This window comes from Apis cerana, linkage group LG4, assembly GCF_029169275.1.
Source record: "Apis cerana isolate GH-2021 linkage group LG4, AcerK_1.0, whole genome shotgun sequence".
Taxonomy (NCBI): Eukaryota; Metazoa; Arthropoda; class Insecta; order Hymenoptera; family Apidae; genus Apis; species Apis cerana.
In genome coordinates this window covers 12406131-12423290 of record NC_083855.1, presented here as the reverse complement: position 1 = coordinate 12423290, position 17160 = coordinate 12406131, and the positions used below count along the sequence as shown (strand labels likewise).

Below are 17160 nucleotides of genomic sequence, written 5' to 3'. Positions count from 1 at the left end.
TTTTACACTTTTAGTTTGCTTTCAGTATGATTTATTAATTTATTTTCCTTTTGTTTCGTTTTGACTGTTTTTTTTTCCTTTCTCTTTCTCTCTCTCTCTCTCTCTCTTTCTCTTTCTCTTTCTCTTTCTATCTCTTTTTTTCCTGGTATGATTGCGTTTTCCGCGGAATGTTGTCACTCATACAAAATAATTTGGATGAAAAATTAAGTTTGTTCGATGAGCCAACAAAATTGACATCCGTTCATTAGACGTGCCATATAATTTGTGTGTATCGGTATTCGATTTTGTTTCGAGTTATATTCAAGAGAACATCGAGTTATTTAATCGAATTAATATCTCTGTCCATTGAAATCATTTCTTTTTTTTTTTTTTTTTCTCTCCTATTAAATTTTCGGCCGGTTTCTTTTTATATTACGTTTAAACGAGATACAAACGTGCAATAGTAATGCTCAATCGATTGAATATTGTGTGAAAAGTGCAGTTGTTAAAATACATTAAATATCGTGTTATACATTTTGATTTCTTTTCGGTAAATGTTGCGATCAGAAGAAAAAAAGTATGCTCTAATTTCAAATTATTTTATCTACAAACTAATTTTATTCTCATTCTCAAATAGACCGTTATTCCAATGAACAATTGGACAGTTTCTTCGCCTTCAATGATTCACCTTTCGTCTCGTAAATCAAATCGTGAGATTAGCAAGAATCGACGTATATATATATCGGTTCTCTCTCGATCTCTCGAGAAACGTTTTAATTAGCGTTATGACCTGTAGTGGCGTTTCTTTAGCTTCCTTAGTCGATTTCGATCGAAACGAGCAACAGCACTATATGCAGAATATCGTTCGGTTGGTATCATCGAGTCGTTCCCGAGTCCCCTCTTGTCGCTTGTTTTTCAACGTTTCTCTTCCATCATACACGAGTGTTTGATAAAACCGTATATAACACGTACACATAAACATACACACATACGTCAATATATCGAGAAATGATGCTAATTTTGTTACGAAGGACCGGCCGATTAAGCAGCGATCTACCATTCTGTGTTCAACCCCGTGTTCAACTAGACTGATAGCGAAATAATTGTACGTGAGCTTGCTTTGTGCGTCCGTGTGTATGCGTGTGTATGTGCGTGTGTGAAATGGTCCGTTGCAGAAAAAGAGTTGGACGAGAGACGTGACCGAACATGGTGAAAAATTTAACGTGACAAACATATTTTTTTTTTCTTTCTATGTACAGCAGGTAAACGAAAATTTGACGGGGGTCACCAGAACCAGGGGGAATCTAAGCGTCGCTTCCAGAGCAACTGGGGAAACCAACCCCTCGCCCAACAACCACTGGGCAATGCGTACGGATTGGCGAGTGTGAATGGTGGCAGTGGTGGTGGTGGCGGCGGTGACATAGGATTCGGAGGTAGGACCGCCACTCTTGGCGGTGTTTCCAGCGATGATCACGAATGGTACCAAGACTCCTACCAGTCATGGAGCTAACTTCTGCAAGTCTGTGAGTGAATACGCACGCACGCACTCATTTAAGTACGCACGCAATCACGCATGACGAACGAACGAACGAACGAACGAACGAACGATCGATCGATCGAGAGTAACAAAGTAATAAAACAATGAACAACCAATTTCGAGTTGACCTTATGCACAAGGAGGAAGAAGCCAAGTGAAAAAAAAAAGCGAACTGGAAAGAAAGGAAGGAAAGAAAAACGAAGGAAGAGGATAATTGCAAAAGGAACCCGAAAAAAAAAATTGAAAAGAAAACGGAGAGTGAAAATGGAAAAAAGTTTTTTTATAAAATACAGATAAATGGAGAAAAGATGAATCGAACGAGGTTACGTAATCTATATAATAATGCTATTTACTTTCAATCATCAATTTGGCAATTTGCAAATGTTTTTAACGCCTACTTTCAATCATTAAATGAACGAACAAATATGAGAAAGCGCGTGAAGCGTCGTACTAGGCCTCACCACCATCGCCCGCTGTTGTCGTCGTGACTATATATATATATATATATATCTATATATATATATATATATACATACATATATATATATATGTAAATATATATATATATACACATACATATATATATATAGAAAATATATATATATATATATATTATATATATATATATACAGTGATGTGCCACTGGGACTAATTACTACATCGGAGTGACCACCCAACAACCCACCCCGTACTATTATTATTATAATATACATATATATATATATACATACATGTATATACATATGCATATGTACATATACACATATATATCTGTATGTATTATGTATATATGTATGTATGGATATGTATACGTATACGTATATGTATATATTATATAGTGTGTGTGTATATATATATATATATGTATATGTATATGTATACACTAATCTAAGTACTACTACATTGTCACATTGTTTACTGCCAAGTGATACAAAGATCAGCGATGTTGACATTGGGATTGTGATGGCTTGTATTAATTAAGAAAAATCACGGAAGCCTGCGATTTTATTATGATGCGATTCGACTTTTTGTGTGTATGTGCTAGAACGCGTGTACGTAAAATGGATAGAGATCGTGGATAAAAGCATGCGTATGTGAAAGATAAAAAAAACAATAGAAGTAATAGCTAAAAGTGATGAAAGATGAATATGGTGGTGGGAATACGGAGAAGAATTTAAGGGAGCCCATTAATGGACTGGTGATGAAGAGAAATGAGAAGAAATGGGAAGAGCATAAGGAGTGGAGAGAAGGTTGGTACGAAAGGAAAGTGAGATTGATAGCAGATTTATCGAGCGTGAGCTAAATATTACAAGTAAATAGTGATCAATTTGATATAGCTTTTTCTTTCTTTTTGCTAGATAAGGAAAGAAAAAACTTAGTAACACGTTTTGCGAATGCATGCTTGCATAGTGTGTGTGCGCGTGTGCGTGTGCAATGTGCGTGTTCTGCACCTCTGTATGTGTGTACGCGCGCGCGTAAGAGTGTATGTTGTGTATGTGATTTGCAAGTGTGCATATAGGTACACGCGTATGTATGTGTGATGCGTGGAGCGCGCCAAGCGCCGCTAGACCTTCTATTGTTGGTCTATAATGTGTACAGTCAGTGAAACTATTATTATTATTATTAAGGGTCAGGCAGGTTTTACAAGAATAGCAAAAAAAATGATGCGGTTAGAAATCAACGGTTCTACGTGAAAATACTTCACATTTGTTCGATTACGATCAAGCGACAAGGATCAGACTAAAAAAAAAAGGAAAAAAAAAAAATATATAAATCAAAATAATGAGAAAGAAAAAAAACTATTAAAAAAGCAACAAAATTGATTAGGAAAAGATTCGTTTCTATAAGAAAATTCCTAATGACAATGTCCAAATAGTAGAAAAATTAGAATTTAAAATTTATAGCATATTTATCCTTTTTAAGTTTTCGTTTTCTCTTTAATTCTCTTTCTTTTGTTTCTATTGTTTTTCTTCTGTTTCCTTTATTTTTCTTTTTTGTTTTATTATTATTATTATTATTATTATTATTATTAATATTATTAATATTATTATTATAATTATTATTATTAATTATTAATTATTATTATTATTATTATTATTATTATTATTATTATTATTATTATTATTATTAAAAAAATCGAACAAAGGACCGTTGGATATGTACGGGCGAGCAAAACGTTTAGGAAGAAAGATATATCTTATATGTTTCGTTTGTATTTTTATCTTAAATTTTACTTTCAAAATTTTTATGTTGCGTTTATCGCGTGGTTCTTACCACAATGCAGAGAAGTTTGTTTCTAGAACGACTGACTACAGAATTTGATAATGATAGTCACGGATTGATTTAGGATGTGTAAAGTGTACGCAGCGTTTACAAATGCATGAACACATACAGCACACATTTTGAGTGTTGACTCGTTGTTATTGTTAGCCTGTTAGTTAATTAGTAAGAGTTGCAAATGCGGGCTATAGTTGGTCCCTGTCCCTGGAGCCCAGACACCCCCTGTTCTGGAGAATAATTGAAATGAAAAAAAGAAAAAAAAAAACATAAAAGCGAAGCCTAATAGCGTTTTACACATTACCCCCGAATTGTGACGGAAAGATAGTTTAAAAAGTTGCGAAAGATCATTTCATTTGTAACGAAGTGACTGCATATCACTGTATTGTCTTATTATGAGTATAGCATCAGCGAAAAAAAAAACTAGCATGTACTTTGGCCCTATTGGATACAATGCACACAGAAGTAGGTATGAGAGAAATGCATTTCCGTGTCCGATTAATAAAAGGAATGAGAAGGAATCAAAAACTTAAAGGCAAGGAACAAAAAATGCCCACCATTCCTGTATTCATTAAAAGCTCGAATCGATCAATTTTCATTAACGACAATCTATCGTGATCGATTTATTTAGAACGACTCGTATCGACCAACGTTTTGTTGCACATTTTATTCGTAATTACTCAAGTCAAGATTTTATTTCGTCATTGATACAAATTTGGTAGCGATGACGCAGCAGTAATCTAACGATCGAAGTTCCCTCACTTCTACTTCCTGTCCCCGGTCATGCGATCGTGTAAGTGAAAGAAATAGATGCATGGATAAAAAAGGGGAAGGGGGAGGGTATGACAAAGTATTTGTTTGAAGCTGAATGATAAAAATGGATGGATGAGAAAGGAAGAAAGAAAGAAAGATTGTGTGTGCGTGCGTGTTGTGCGTGTGGGGAAGGAGGAGCGAGCGAATGAGCGAGAGAGAAAGAGACGGGGAGAAAGAGAGCGAGAGAATGAGAGGATGAGAGAAAGAGTAGAGGGAAACGAAAGAAGCCAGCAATCGAAAAAAAATTACTGTCCTTATACATACGAATCAATATTATTACCTTTCATTCCTTTAATCCTTTTTCCTCGTAATTCATTATTCTCACTTACATATTTTATACCTACCTATTCTACTTACCTACACATCCTATTTATAAAAACATAATATCAAGGATATAATAATATTAATATTAACGATATAATAAGAATGATATTGCTAATTATACTGAGTGGGTTTTTGTAACACAATAACGTTTCAATATAAAAGAATTCTGGTTTTCCTTCGAAATTATAATAGAGGAAGATAATATACTAATATAAGGCAGGCAGGTAGGAAGCAAGTATGCGAGAAAGAAAGAAAGAAAGAAAGAAAGAACGAAGAAACGAACGAACGAACGAAAAAAAGAGGAAATGTTCAGCTTGCGGGGGCAAGGAAGCATAACCTGGCAAAAGCGGAAGCAGTTCACGGTGACGAGACTTTAGACTGATCTAGGTACTAGCGTTACGATATTGGCCCTACCCCAGCGTTTAAGGCGCCCCAATATTATATCATTTATCCTTTGCTATTTTATACAAGTGACCGGTGTGGCAGCTGGGGTGCCTGGGGGTTATCGGTCGCATTTAGGATAATGCACCACTGTGGCTGACGATGCTGTAGCCGCGCGCACCCTTTTACCCGGTCATTGCCCTAATTTGCGGCACACATCCTTGGGAACTTGACTTTTCTTGGTTGGCCCGTGTCAAGCGGATGTTGTGTGATTTTTGGGTCGCTCAATTTATGTTAATAACGACCCAAAAAGACGTGTTTTTTAATTATATATAAATATATTATATATTATATTCCTGCGGATATGCATTTTGTGACGTGATGTTATTTAGCACTAATGAGGAAAACAACAAAAGTGAACAATTGTACGGAAAGAAAATGAAAGAAAAATGTTAAAAAAAAAAAAATGAAAAAATGTACGTAACACTATTCACATGAACATATATATGAACGGTTTATGTTTCTCGCGCCACACATGCCACATGTCAGCTCCATGGCTAAAAGTGAACGATAAATTTCAAATGACCAAATTCCTTTATCGTTGATAATTGCGTTTTCAGATTTCTTTTTATTATTCATCATCTTCCAATTGCTTTGCTTTTTTTTTAATTCCTGCAATTTTAAAAGTTGTCTCTAATTTTAGTGTGACGTAGTTAAATGTAATAATTATTGATGAATTTAAAATAATGTTGAAATGGTTCCTTTTTCGGGCTAGGAGCTTGATTTAAAGTGTCAAAGATTTTTGTGTATGACCAGATGTATTCTACATGTCTCAATAAACAGTTGTATGTGAATTACCTTTCTTAAACGATGCTATATTTATTTATATACATATATTTATATATTAGAATATATACTGTTTTCTCCTCTTCTTTTATCCACATTATCCATTCTGCTTTTTCCTTCTATGCGTATATGATGATATTTGAAGCTGAAAGTATTCTGTATCGATGCAAAATGTTTCTTTTTTCTTTTTGAATTTGTCAATCTAATGATTTATAAATTTTAATTAACTGTATATTGTACGTTAACTGTATTTTGGCGAGTGAGACTTGTAAAACACGAACAAATTATAAAAATATTACAAATTGATATCATCATTAGGATTTAAACATAGTCACAAATATGAAAATTAATAAGATAAATGAGCATAAGCATCTTGAAACTTGAAATTGTTCTGTTCCATGAGTCATATTCTATTTTATTCATAACTATCATGTATATGTATCAAACTAAATCATCTCGAAAGAAGTTAATTTGGAAAATTATTATCATGTGTGTATTTTATATGTACTTTATTAGTCGCAGTAATGATTTGAGCAATAACAATTTCATTATTAGTTATATATATTCATAATCCTTTTTTTAAATTTGATCATACTCAATGTGCAATAAGTTATTTTTTCTGAAAACAAATAATTATATTCATAATTAACTATTCACATAATTATTAAAATTTATTAGTGAGTTTGCGAATTAAAGTATATTTTTTTTCCGAAAATATATTCGATAAATGTATATTACAGGAATTTTAGATAAATAAAAATTTCCTGTATTCTTACTGTACCTAGATCTCTTAAGTTGATTTTCCTCCCCACTCTTATGAATTGACTTTAGCGACCTCTAACCCATCGTTGGGGCGTGTATAGATGATAGGTAGCCAGTACCTCCGTAGAAGTTGACTGTTTAAGAATTGTTTAACGTTACGCTTATTGCACTATTCCGTCAGTTTTTCTTCAGTTTTTTTTTATTTTGTCGATTACTTGCCGATCACTTGTGCATAAATATTTATCCGTATATTTATACGCAATATATTATATACCGGCATGTATCAAGTACCTGTCTTGCTATTCTTAATTATAATTTAATTTCTAAAACGATACTGTATTCATATTATATATTATTTACATATTATTAGATGTGATAATTTAAAGAATCGTGACAATATGAATCTTATAAAAAAAATTCAATGTATAACAAGCGCGTTTTCAATATATAAGTGCATTATTTTTTTACCCTCAGTTGTCTTTTCACGCTTCAATGTGTCATTTCAAAAATATTGTCGTATATAATATGAGATAAGATGTACATACGCATATATTATACTTTCAAATGAAAAAGAAAGAGAGAAACATTTATAACGAACAACATTGAAGAATTTAATCCTATAAATTTAATATGTTGAAATATCAAGAATTTCAAATTTGAACATAGTTTTTTAAGGTACGTATCTATTATATACCTATATATATATATGTATATATATATTTTAAATATAGTATGCTACGAAATACTTTTTATGAAAAGAAATAAGAAATTTCTACATTTAAATATTTCATTTAATGTATTGTAAATAATTCAATTGTATATTTATATTTTATTAGAATCAGAGAAAAAAATTTAAAATTGTTTTCAGTATTTAACAAGTTGCTGATATACCGTGGAGTTTATTTTTTATTCAAGATGTTAAAAATTGCCTTGTATAAATTTATCATATCGTTATTATAAAATGTTCTCCCTCTTTTTTATTTCTTATTTATTTTTTTATGATAAATTTATAACGTGATAGATCGTTTACATTCATATGAAAAAGAGGTTAATACATAGCGTGCAAATTTATCACTTATCACTAGAGGCGCTGCTGTTATTGACCCATATCGGAATACATACCATATATATACAAAACGAAGATGAGAGGATTGAAAGCGACTCTGGACGGCGGTTAGTCAAAACGCTTTAAACATTAAAAATTTCTCTTTTATTTTTATTCTTTCACAGTTATGTTAAATAACTAAATAACAATTAAGTATATTGTAACAAGAATGTAGAATAAATGAATCCAATCGAATATATATTGTAATCAAAATTATGAAAGTGCTTGCGCAGAATCTCAGAAAAAGCACAACGTTTTATGCTCCGAGGGTGTGGCAAATTAAATGTAACACGTGTTCAAGATCTTAAGTTGATATACATTCATATGTTTATGTTATATTATGTTATATAGAATTCATTTCTTTACGTACTTTATTGTACACAAATTGCGATCAAGTAACATAGATTAAGATAGATTTCGCATTTGCAATGCATAACAAAACTGATCAATCATTATTTTATTTTTCTTCTTCTTTTCTGAATTCATTGACGTAAAAATATTTATTTATTAACTCATAATTGATGTAGTTCGTATAATTGTATAATTTTTCATGTGCCACGCTTGTAAAAATAGGACACGCTTATTACACATGTATATGATTTTATTTAATTCAATTATTAATTTAAACTTTACATAACAGATTGAATTCATATAATTCCAGATGATTTCCAGAATCGATGTTTCGCATTTTTTCTATGCGTGGAATAGAGACTGACGATATGGTAAAATCACAGTGGCCGCTGTTAATGGTTTCTCTACAATTTTACTATAATAACGGGAAAAGTATATCGTGGTTTCGATCGAAATACTGATTGAACAAAATGCAAATGTGTATTCTTAGGATATAGTATGGCTTCAGTATTCTGGCATGTCTCTGGGAATAATTTGATTTCTACTACTTTTATCTTGCTCTTGCTACTTTGTCCTCACAGTAGTACAGGTTAGTTGTAACATATAGATTATGATCAATGATAATAATCATCTTTTTTACAAGAAAGAGAGAAAGAGTAGAGCAAAGAAAAGTCGAGGAATATATAATAAAATGACAATATGTAGCATATGGTTTATCATGTGAAATATTTAATAGTTTATTGAAATATTGATTTATATCAATTGATCGGTAAGAAATAAGAATACAGAAACGCTCTGATTACTTTACAGAGTGTGATCAAAAGTTTATAAGCACACCTGATGGACCACCGAATGGAACATTTCACGCGCCAACGTTAATTAATTACGACGGAGATTCCCGACAATGCGTATACACGTTTTTTGCTGGACCACGACAACGAGTCGAATTGATATTTAATTCGTTTGGTCTTCGGGGAACACCTCCAGAGTAAGTAATTTTTTTTTTTCTAAACTCAAGCAAGTATAATTGTATTACGTTACCACATTTCTATTTAAATTTCCTCTGTGCGTTTATCAATTTTTTGTAAAACTTTCCAGTGGATCCGCTGTTGGAGAATTACCCGCGTAAGTATTTATATCTGTTAGGTGTCGACATAATTTGCTTGCGGCCATACCATTTTTGTTCACAGATGAACTAGGAAAAACTTGGTTTTCAGTTGTGTCCACGAATATATGGATGTGTATGCGGAAATACGATCGGAGAATACCAGCAAATTGGTAGAAACGCCTTTCGGTGGTCGTTTCTGTGGTCCGATCCCACCTCGTAGGCGTGTTTCTCTTTACCAGGGAATTGCTCTAAGTTTTTACACCGATAAAAATATTACGTTACCTACCCTGTTCAGCGGTACTTATGCCTTTATCAATTCATGTATGTTCATTATTTAACTTGTATTTCAATTTTCAATTAACAAGCCCCATATACTGTTGGAAAGAAGTTTTGCAGAAGAAACGTGGGTTTGATTGGTTAATGTGGGAGGGAATTATTTTCACTCGTATTTTTTAGCATTATTTGACACATATACTAATTCAATTGTGGAGCAATGAAACGATGATTTAAACCTCAATGCATTGACGTAAAATTTAGAATGTTCTAACATATCGACATAAAAAATTTTATTATTTCTCATAATATATATAGGCTAATTATGATTTGTAACAATAAATATATAATTTCATATTCGTAAATAATTAAAAATAATAATCGTATAAGCTAATTAAGCATAATTAATAATTTCGAAAATATTTAAATAATTATCCTAATGGAATTTTATAAATGAAAATAATTTTTACGATTTTCAACATTCAAATTACAACTCTTCTACTATATAGCGTGTAGGATTGTCAACAAAGCGTTTGAAGTGGGGATAGGTGACCTTTCTTGCCGTACTGTACTATGAGACTTCTTTTCAGCAGTAAGCAGCAGTTGAAAACAGCAGTATTATTACACGCATACAAATAAAAGTCGTATTTATTTTTGTTTCTATTAATTATCGTTCTCAGCTGAATACGAGGTGGGAACACCAGCTCCCAGCACACCATGCTCTTTCACGGTAGATTCGGAACATAAACGCAATGGTAATATATTATCTCCTACGTATCCTGGCACATATCCAAAGGGTATTGTATGCAGTTATCAATTTATCGGGAATAAATCGCAACGAGTGAGACTCGAGTTCCGGGACTTTGATTTGTTCTTCGGAGGTCAACAGTATGTAAATATTTGTGCAATTGATCGTTAATTAATAATATCAGTTGAATGACAGGAGTACGTGATTTGATTGTTAACTTGATTTTCCTATGTCTAATAGCTGTCCTTTGGATTACGTAAAAGTGTACGACGGTTTAAACGATACGTCGGCCGTCATAGGAACTTATTGCGGTCAACAGCGAAATTTGGTACTGTATTCGTCGGAATCTAGTTTGTACGTGTTGTTCGTTACCCTTCAACGTACGGCCAATACGCAAAATCGTGGATTCAAGGGCATCTTTGAATTCTCAGAGAGTTTTGTTAAATTAGGTAAGTCGAAATATTTCTAATATTGATCGATTAACTCTTCTGTCGTATTCTTTTTAATAAACACTCAGTGAAAAATTAATTCGCATTAAAAATAAAATAAAAACTCTAAATAAAATTCAATACAAGATATTTATATCGATTTAAATCGTATAAATGATAAGGATAAATATAATAGGAAATTTAAATGTATATGCATGTCTCTATCTTACTCGTCTCTGTCTATTCAGACTTTATAACCGCTAACAAGGGTGAGCATATACGAGGATCGGAATGTGATCAGAAGATTTTAAGTAAAAAGGAATCGTCTGGACAAGTTGTTAGCCCAAACTTTCCATTTCCGTACATACCAAAGGTCGTGTGTCGGTATTTCATTTATGGAATGCAAGATTCGCAGCATCTCGAACGTGTTCGACTAGAGTTTATAATATTTAATATACCAAAGAATAAGACGATAGGAGAGTAAGTATAATTAATTAACTAATATTTAAATGTTAATTCTTAATTCTTTTCCTCATCGTATTTATCCTGTTCTGCTTCTCGGTCTACAGTTCGTCTTGCACCGATGGATATTTAAAGTTATATTTGAAAGGGCAAGAAGCGACGGATTCTTACGACAAATTTGATTACGAATTGTGCGGCGTGAAGAGCAATCCGAACCACGTAGTTAGCGATGGGCCGAGACTTGTGATGGTGTTTAGCAGCGGAGAATCTCAAGGACAAGGTTTTAAAGCACGGTAAGAGACGAAAATTTAAAAATTTGCAATATCTTCACCGAACCACCTATATATTATAACGAGCCATATATAAGGGGCATTTATATTTATAGATACACCTTTGAAACGGAATATAAAATACCGGGCACCGCTGCACCCGACGGTAGCTGTACATTTACATACCGCAGTTCCTCTCGCAAAAGAGGAGATTTTAATTCTCCTCGACATCCTAGTAATTATCCAAGCGATACAAATTGCACATATTTATTCTTAGCGACGCCAAACGAGCAAGTTACCTTAATATTTGATTATTTTAAAGTTCGAACGAAAAATATGAACATGACGGATGGACATTATGGGTATGTTGCTTCGGTTCTTCCCTGTTATTGTCATATTCTATAATTCATTTTTTTTTTTATATATTTTATCAGAATGGAAATTTGTCAAGATGATTGGTTGGAAATATATAATATGTATCGGGACAATACGGAAAAATTGATAGGTAGATATTGCGGTAACACGGCGCCAGGGCCTGTTGAATCGAATCTCGGTGCTCTCGGTTTAAGAGTAATTCTCCATTCGGACTCGGAACTGGTTTATAGCGGTTTTAAAGCCCGTTACACGTTCGAAGTGGCAAAACCTATATTTGGAGGTAACCACGATTTTTCGATGTAAAACGAAAACAAAATCTTTTTTTTTCTCTCTCTCTTCTTTAATAATTTTTACGTTACAGATTGCGGATCGAATATAAGTAGCGTGAACTACGGTATTATCGCCAGTCCGAATTTTCCAAACAAGTACGATGGACCCGCGAGAAATATGGCAAGTAAAACTTGCAATTGGTTTATAAGAGTTCGACCGAATCAGCGAATATTATTAAATTTTGAATCATTTTCGGTAGAGGGTGATCAATCAGGTATATCTTTTTTTTTTTCTCCCTTTTCGAATCACAATTATCTTGAAGATATGATATTAAAAGAAACGTTTCCTTTTAGTTCGTGGTTGTCCAGCTGCTGTGCTGCGCATGTGGTATTCCGTATCGTCCACACCTATCGAGTTATGCGGTGTGAAAACGTCAGATAAATGGACTTATCTTTCTGAGGATAACAACATGCGACTTAGGTTCGTTGTTCCTTAGCTTGTTCCTTGCCTCGCTCCGTTCTGTCATAATAATTCATAAATCGAGCGAATTGCGACGGGGACAATGTACTCGAGCATTGATCGGATTTTTTTCTCTCTTTCCTTTTTTTTTTTTAGCTTCATATTGGCCGACAAAGCGGTTGGACAACTGGGATTTAAAGCAATATGGACGGAAGTAAGCACAAATACCGACTGCCAGAATCAATTTTTGTGCAGCAAAAATAAATACTGCATTGCAGAGTCGCTTCGATGTAATGAGGTTTATAATTGCGGCCCAGCTGATGATTCGGATGAAGAAAATTGTAAGTTTCGTAAACGTTAGAGAAATATCAAGCCAACTTTTTAGAAATATGTGATTGGATTCTACTCCTTTTGTTTTGCTTCTACCATACTCTACTCATAGTTGTACAAATCTGTCGGGTATACGTTCTCGCCTCGCGTGGACGTCGTCCGTCATACGCTATACGTATAAAATGTATATACACAACATATGCGCACATCTTCGAATTCAATATGTACTTCTCTTCGAATCTCGTTCAATAGATACTTGATTATTCTACCACTCTACAAATTCTTCAAGCGTGTTCTCTTTTTACCGAATATAGTACTACTATCCTTAATTAATCCTTCTCACGTATATGTTATGCATGCATATACGCGAGTGTGTATGTATGCACGCGTCTACTATAAATGTATACACATATATACAATCACGTGATATTAATTAAAATCTAATCTGTTATGGTGTACGTTACCAATTGATTGCGTGAATTGTAAAATCTAGCATCATTAATCGAATATAAAACAACTTCCACATGTTGAATCATGTTGCAATATGCGTATATCGAGTTCGTGTAAATTTTTTGCGCATCATATTTTCTAAATCGGTAACAGGATTTGCTTATATATATTCGGTATACCAATTTTTGTTAGATATCTAAAAAAAATAAATATATTATACAAATAATAAATAAATTACATACATATTATTAACGCAAGATGAAGAATCAATATATGCATCGCAACATATTTTAGCATGTGCAAGCGAAATTAAGAATACATTTTTAAGATATAATAAAGATTAGTAAATTCTGCACGAGGCATGTATTTCTCAGTTTTTTTTTTTTTTTGCTCCAAGATATCGTGTAAATCGTGGCAAATTTTTAATTGTTTTCGAATAATAATAATGAAAAGAAAATTTTCGTGTCGATATTTATCTTGCACACGCGTATATATACAATACACGCCTTCAAGATGATTGTAATACGATACGTATAGCAATGGGGTAGGGAAAAATTTCACGTTAGAATAAAAAAAAAAAATCGAAAAGAAATATTAAATAAAAAAAACTCGACGAAAAATAACGAGTATGTATTATAAATTATGTATTATAAAAATTTGTGTAATATTTTTAGGTAAGTAGTAGGTAGCCGTGTGTATAGGTGAAAGAATGGAGAGATTGCGTGGGTGAATGACTGTGTGTGGTGTCGCAGGTGCAGCATCAGCCCCATTGTCACCAGCACTGGCTGGAGTCTCTGCCATGCTTCTTCTCTCTCTGTGCTTTGTGTTCGTGGCCATCTGAGCCCTTCATGAAGCTTCCGACGATCCGGCATGTTATGATCTCCCCTATCACGTGAGTTCACTCACAATATTGCACATTGCTCTTAATTTTTATACAAAAACATGAATTATAACCTGTTTACGATCCAGACTAGACAATCTATATCGTATATGTACGATTATAAACGAAACAAATCAATGATGCACATTTATATATATATATATATATATATATATATATATGTATATATGTATATATGTATGCACATACATATGTATATAATTTCAAAATGTAAAATCACTCGCACCTACCTTACATTACCTTTTTTTATTATAAATTGTACATTTTATAAAAATTCTTGAATTTGATTATTAATTATGCATACAATTTTACAAGTGTCACAATAAACATTTCGTAAGTAATTATTTATTTTTATTTTCTCAATTACACAGATTTCAAAGAAATCACAATTTTTTTATTTTATTTTAAAATTGTTCCTTGTTTTTTTACACAAAATTTACCGAAAAATGCATGATTACAGTGAATGCAAATTTGTTCATATACTACAATAGCATGTGAACTCGCGAACTCTCTTTTCTCCCTTTCTCTTGCGAGAACTCGCACACGTCTATTTTCTTCCTTACAAAATATATTCACAATCACACTGTTTCCTTTCCTATTAGATCTGATATGCATTGTCGATGTCGCAAAGTGACGGACGAATCGCCAAGCTCGAGATCAAAATCCAGGAGATTAAATTCAGCAATTGAAATTATCGATTACCGATAAATTCGATAATCGAAAATTATCATTATCTTAAAGAATGTTATATATATAAAATATATAGAATATAGATATATATAAAATAGATATATATAGACTAGATATGAAAAAAGATTATATTATATTAAATATGGAATTTTTTTGACACGTTTGTTACCATTTATCCTGCGCTATATACACATTCCTTTTCAAGAGACAACATTCGATACTGTACTGTTCATTGACAAGGTATCTCATGAAACAAGAAAGGTCCAAAAAGCGATATTCTTCTTCTTTTGTTCAACAATACACGGTACTGTTTTATCTCATTTCTATGAATGTATTAGATTCATCGAAATCAGCTAATCAAACTTGCACGTAGATTTTTTATTATAATTGTATATAGTAAATTCGAAATATAGATACTTTTTATAGTAAAATAAAATTTTATTCACTCATTACATTTTTTATATTGTGTGAAAAATTATATTATCAAAGCGTAATGATCAAATTTCTTTTCAAAATGACGGTAACAAACATGTTAAGAAAAAAAAGAAAAGGGAAAATAATAAATTTTTTACTATAAAAAAGTAAGAGTGTAAAAAAAATATTTTCGTCTTTTTTAAAGACAACACGATTAACGATTGATTACATTAATTTTCCATCTTTCGCTATTAAATAACTCGTCGACAGTGTGTAACAGATCTTAAATTTAATAGTCTATAATAGTCTCGAACGACTTAGTTGCCGACGACTTTCAACTGGTTCCTTACTTACGATTATACACACTTGTCTTTCTGACTGCACTTTCTGTCGCGTTTATTTTCTTTTCGCAGTTATTTTTCTTGTAGTATCCGTTTAAAATGTGATAAAAATATAAAATTGATTTAATTCAATGAAAAAAGTAATATAAAAAAATAATATAAAATAAAATTTTAACAAAAGATCTCGATATCGATCGAACTTATTTATCTTAAGGGACTTACAAATTAGAAAAAGAAATGCTGAAAAAAGAAAAAAGAATGCTGATTGAAAAAATTTGATAAGAAAATTATTATATTCCAGGTAATACAGTTGTACAGAAAAATAATTACGCTGTTCCTGCGGGTTATACCATCGGTGCTGTATTAATAGCATTGATCATTTGTCTTTTTTGTCATCGGAAGCTGAAAAGAAGAGTTCAGACTGTACACCTCAACGATCTGCGCCAACGCATAGACGATAGGCATTTGTGTTATCACGATGAAAATCTTCTTCAACATCACCACCATTATCACCATCATCATCATCAGCAGCAACAGCAGCAGCAGCAGCAGCAGCAACAACAAGAACAACAACAACAACAACAACGTTATCAAAATTTGAATAACGATTCAAAATATCATTTAGAATCATCGACTAGTCCAATGAGCGAGAGCGATGTCGAAGAAGCTAGCAGTGTCAACAGTGTGTGACATCGTGCCATCTTATTTAATGTCACGTGTTGCGTTATTCATGTTCAGCGAAATGTCTCATTTTCTATCTCGATCGATATTATCGCAATTATCATTGGTCGATCACTTCATTCTACAAAGGAATTCAATGAAGCGCTTTTGTGGTTAATTGTTATACGAAAAATTTTTTTAATAATATGCTCGATTGCATTCCAATAAGACGAAATTATTTATTTATTGCCGAATACGATATATTGGCGAATACGATAAAAATTATTTATGCATTTTTCGTGTGTATTTATTTTTTCGCAGATTGTTAAACAATCTTAAACAGTTAAATATTTATTGTTTTATAACTTATTTATTGTTTTTAAATTTTTAATCTAAAAATATGTGCAAATATATGAATATTATTAAATATCTTAAATATCTAAAAGATTATGTACGTGAATGTTTTTATCATAGTTACAGAGATATTTATATTTATTGTAAAGAAATCCCAAGGATTGATTAAAAAAATGACAAATAAAAATTAGGCTATAATCTGTGCATTGGCAATAACTTGAATGAAAAATATTTATGGTTATTTTGTCGCAGA

At 32.3% G+C, this 17160-nt stretch overlaps 2 protein-coding genes and 1 long non-coding RNA gene across 47 annotated transcripts in view; 2 read left to right on the top strand and 1 right to left on the bottom strand.

Annotated features, from left to right (window-relative positions):
• The window catches only part of LOC108000838 (heterogeneous nuclear ribonucleoprotein R), a 28129-nt gene extending 21950 nt beyond the window's left edge, over positions 1-6179 (top strand). For 27 of the 32 annotated variants that reach the window (XM_062074427.1, XM_062074423.1, XM_062074416.1 and 24 more), the window contains one exon: positions 1239-6179. In XM_062074427.1, coding sequence (XP_061930411.1) covers positions 1239-1489 — 251 coding nt within the window. In that variant the 3' untranslated portion in view covers positions 1490-6179. The remainder of the gene's footprint in view (positions 1-1238) is intronic. The other 5 variants (XM_062074408.1, XM_062074432.1, XM_062074421.1 and 2 more) reach the window with 1 other exon arrangement.
• On the bottom strand, positions 4886-7072 carry LOC133666054 (uncharacterized). The gene is made up of 2 exons (XR_009829599.1): positions 6939-7072; positions 4886-6776 (listed from the first exon to the last, which is right to left on the bottom strand). It is a non-coding gene; the product is annotated as an uncharacterized LOC133666054 (long non-coding RNA).
• Positions 7025-16778, top strand: LOC108000836 (bone morphogenetic protein 1). 14 transcript variants are annotated; one of them, XR_009829598.1, is made up of 16 exons: positions 7025-7594; positions 8686-8964; positions 9186-9363; positions 9474-9500; positions 9593-9804; positions 10437-10644; positions 10745-10953; positions 11181-11412; positions 11502-11687; positions 11780-12025; positions 12098-12318; positions 12400-12582; positions 12662-12788; positions 12924-13108; positions 14300-14439; positions 15051-15295. XR_009829598.1 is itself a non-coding variant. In XM_028668181.2 (16 exons), exons 3-16 carry the CDS (start codon positions 8874-8876, stop codon positions 16581-16583), a joined length of 2694 nt encoding a protein of 897 aa, XP_028523982.1. In that variant the 5' UTR covers positions 7050-7594; positions 8686-8773; positions 8866-8873; the 3' UTR covers positions 16584-16778. The 14 variants fall into 14 exon arrangements, 13 of the variants coding, with proteins under 13 accessions (XP_028523987.1, XP_028523985.1, XP_028523988.1 ...); XM_028668181.2 differs by lacking the exons at positions 14300-14439; positions 15051-15295 and adding an exon at positions 16195-16778 and having other exon boundaries at positions 7050-7594; positions 8686-8773; positions 8866-8964; XM_017061466.3 differs by lacking the exons at positions 14300-14439; positions 15051-15295 and adding an exon at positions 16195-16778 and having other exon boundaries at positions 7061-7594; positions 8686-8746; positions 8866-8964.
• The last annotated feature ends 382 nt before the right edge of the window (positions 16779-17160 follow it).